This window comes from Phragmites australis, chromosome 19 (genome assembly GCF_958298935.1).
Source record: "Phragmites australis chromosome 19, lpPhrAust1.1, whole genome shotgun sequence".
Taxonomy (NCBI): Eukaryota; Viridiplantae; Streptophyta; class Magnoliopsida; order Poales; family Poaceae; genus Phragmites; species Phragmites australis.
This window is the reverse complement of record NC_084939.1, coordinates 5,306,526-5,309,852: the sequence shown is the minus strand read 5'-3', so window position 1 is coordinate 5,309,852 and position 3,327 is coordinate 5,306,526. Positions and strand designations below refer to the sequence as shown.

The 3,327-nt window shown below is 52.5% G+C and overlaps 1 protein-coding gene across 1 annotated transcript; it reads left to right on the top strand.

The window, feature by feature from the left end:
- Positions 1-298: 298 nt before the first annotated feature.
- Positions 299-2,348, top strand: LOC133899878 (probable xyloglucan endotransglucosylase/hydrolase). The gene is made up of 3 exons (XM_062340909.1): positions 299-692; positions 796-989; positions 1,667-2,348. The coding sequence occupies exons 1-3, from the start codon at positions 396-398 to the stop codon at positions 2,067-2,069; spliced, it is 894 nt and encodes a 297-aa protein (XP_062196893.1). The 5' UTR covers positions 299-395; the 3' UTR covers positions 2,070-2,348.
- The last annotated feature ends 979 nt before the right edge of the window (positions 2,349-3,327 follow it).

Below are 3,327 nucleotides of genomic sequence, written 5' to 3'. Positions count from 1 at the left end.
GCGTGCACATGACACCGATTTTTAAATTTTTGTTTTTCATTAATGTAGTAGTCTATGTACTATACTCTAGCTCGATAAATAGGATATCCGAATTTCGAGCAGGTTAACTCGAAAGACCTGATCATTTTTGTTCTTGACTTGCCACTAGTCTGTTAGCTTGTCACTGCTCTCTTCTACTCTATCTCAGCAGTAACCAGTCAGCACTCATCCTTTTTATTCCCCCGTTGTTTTGCCATTTAATTTTTTATTAGCCTCACAGCCTGGCCAGCTCCCACTATAAATACTCGCACACTCCCCCGGTCTCAGCATCCAGCCACCACCAGTGGCCACTGCTACTTGGTACTTGACAGGCCAAAGAACCTAGCACGAGGAAACAGGGGAGCTAGCCTCGGGCGATGGGGTCCGCACGGTGGCTCCTGGCCGCGGCGGCGGCGGCCGTGGTGCTGCTGGCGGGAGGCGCGATGGCGGCGGCGCCCCGGAAGCCGGTGGACGTGCCGTTCCAGAAGAACTACGTGCCTACGTGGGCGCAGGACCACATCCACTACGTGGACGGCGGGCGGGAGGTGCAGCTGTACCTGGACAAGTCCACGGGGACGGGGTTCCAGACCCGGGGCTCCTACCTCTTCGGCCACTTCAGCATGCACATGAAGCTCGTCGCCGGCGACTCCGCCGGCACCGTCACCGCCTTCTACGTACTTGCACTCCTCGCTCTGTTCCTCGCCTTTGCTCGCTCTGTTTCTCGCCGGCCGGCATTGTTCTGATGGAGGCGGCTTCCCGTGGAATGCATGTCTGCAGCTGTCGTCGCAGAACTCGGAGCACGACGAGATCGACTTCGAGTTCCTGGGGAACCGGACGGGGCAGCCCTACATCCTGCAGACGAACGTGTTCACCGGCGGGAAAGGGGACCGGGAGCAGAGGATCTACCTCTGGTTCGACCCCACCAAGGAGTACCACTCCTACTCCGTCCTCTGGAACCTCTACATGATCGCGTAAGCAACCACATCACTCTGCTACACTAGTGTCACTAGACTTCCAGTTACAACATTTATAATCTTCTAGTTACAACAGGATTTTAAAAAATATCACAGTAGATGTAATAATAAACAAGAGTTTCTAGTTACAAATATTTTCTTTTTGGTCTTTTAATCGTTCAGGATGAGACTTTTGTAATAAACTTTTTAGAGCTGTATGGGAGGATGCAAAAGGCCTGAAATATTTCCTTTATCTTAAAAAAGATTACTTTATGCAAGAGACAAGAAACAACGCGATGAAATGGGTACTCTGTTTTTACTGGCTCACTGGCAACGGGGTAGGAATGTAGGACGAAGGAGTACTGAAAAGATGCTCTTTTTTTTTTGGTAATTCTGAAAAGATGCTTTGAATCCATCTTAAAGACAGACAGGAAGGCTGAACGAAAGATTGCGCGTGCACGGATGTGTAGTTGATGTACACGGCTTGAACATGCACGTCTGAAACTCTGCACAAGAACATGAATGCTCTCTCTCTCTCTCTCTCTCTAGGATGCACTACTAGTATCACGTAACCAAATGCACTAAACAAGCATTAACCTTCATGAATTATGCGCTGACTGCATGAAAAGATGAAGTCGAAATGAGGTAGTTGTTCGCGCAAGGCAGGCTGACCATGCGCTCGCGTGGCAATGCAGGTTCTTCGTGGACGACGTGCCGATCCGGGTGTTCAAGAACAGCAGCGCTGACCTGGGTGTGCGGTACCCGTTCAGCCAGCCGATGAAGCTCTACTCCAGCTTGTGGAATGCCGACGACTGGGCGACCCGCGGCGGCCGCGAGAAGACGGACTGGTCCCGGGCGCCCTTCGTCGCCTCCTACCGCGGCTTCCACGTCGACGGCTGCGAGGCCTCCGCCGAGGCCCGGTACTGCGCCACCCAGGGCACCCGGTGGTGGGACCAGCAGGAGTTCAGGGACCTCGACGGCGCGCAGTACCGCAAGCTGCGCTGGGTCAGGGACAGCTACACCATCTACAACTACTGCACCGACCGGGACAGGTATCCGGCCATGTCTCCCGAGTGCAGCCGCGACCGCGACGTCTGATCGATAACCCCCGCGCATCGAGATTCGCGTACGAGCGAGTTTCTGTGGTTTTAAGTTTGTTTTGGCGATTGGTAATTTGGTATTGTCATCATCTTGCCGAGGGTGCTGCTTAGTTTGTTATCAGCAGCAGCAGCAGTCCGTGTATGCTACTTACTGTGTGTGAGGTTCATGATCTTCAGAGAGGCCGTGGCATGTGCGTGTGCGAGCACATACATGGATACTACTGTGTTGTGTGGTCTCAGAGCAGAATCAATTGATATTGGCATTGCATTGGTGTAATGGTATAAGCTGCTCTTGGTTTGCCTAATTCGGCCCAGTAATTTGCTCATTCCCATCGTTTTTTTACCAAACTGAACACTAAAGCAGGCAGGCCAGCATCAACCATCTCGGCTTCTTCGCTCCAAAGCGTTGAGCGTGTGTAGGGACAAAAGGGAAAAGGTCACCTTGCTTCCACGAACGCCGAGGCAATCAGGCAACCTGTAGAAAGATTTTGTGCCGGCCGCGGATACCCGTAGGCGCGTACACGCGTCGGTGCCGCTGCTACGGCTGCCGGTAAATTAACGGGCGTGCTCTCGCGGAACATGCAGCCATGTTCCGATGTCTGTACTGCACCAACTGTCGCTGCATTATTCTCTTGTTTAATCCGCTCCCAGGACACCAATGCATGCACCAGTGCACAGTGCATTGCTGCAGCCTGCTCGTTCCCTGTCCTGCCATTATCCTGAACCCCGAGACATGCTCGAATTGAATAGGATAAGGTCGATGCAGCAGCAGCAGCAGCAGCCAACAGGTGTAGCCGGCAAATGGAGTAATAGTATACTGCAGTGAGTAAAGAAGGCATTATATTGGTTGTAGGTGTTGGATTGTGATTTCAATTTTTGTAGTTATATAAGAAATGTTTTTTATTCATATTTTGGAATAAATCGTATTATTTGAGTCGTGTGTTTAATATATAAATATATTTTCTAAGTTATGAGGGAAATTGAGACGCTCAATGTAATTTATGATATAGTGAAGATTTTGATTGCCACCGCCTGCTCCCTCGCGCCGAGTCTCGATCTCCCCGACTCTGTGCCGCCGGCTCGTGGTCGCTTCACGACCCTGTCGGCGCTGTTTGATCGCGCGCTGCCGCCGCCGTTCGCTACCACGCGACCGCCTGCGACTCGTCGGAGCGCGCCCTCCCGCTGCCGCCATTCGTCAACGCACCCACCTTGCCGGCTCGCTACCGGCTGCTCGTCGGCTCGCCGCGGCCCGGACG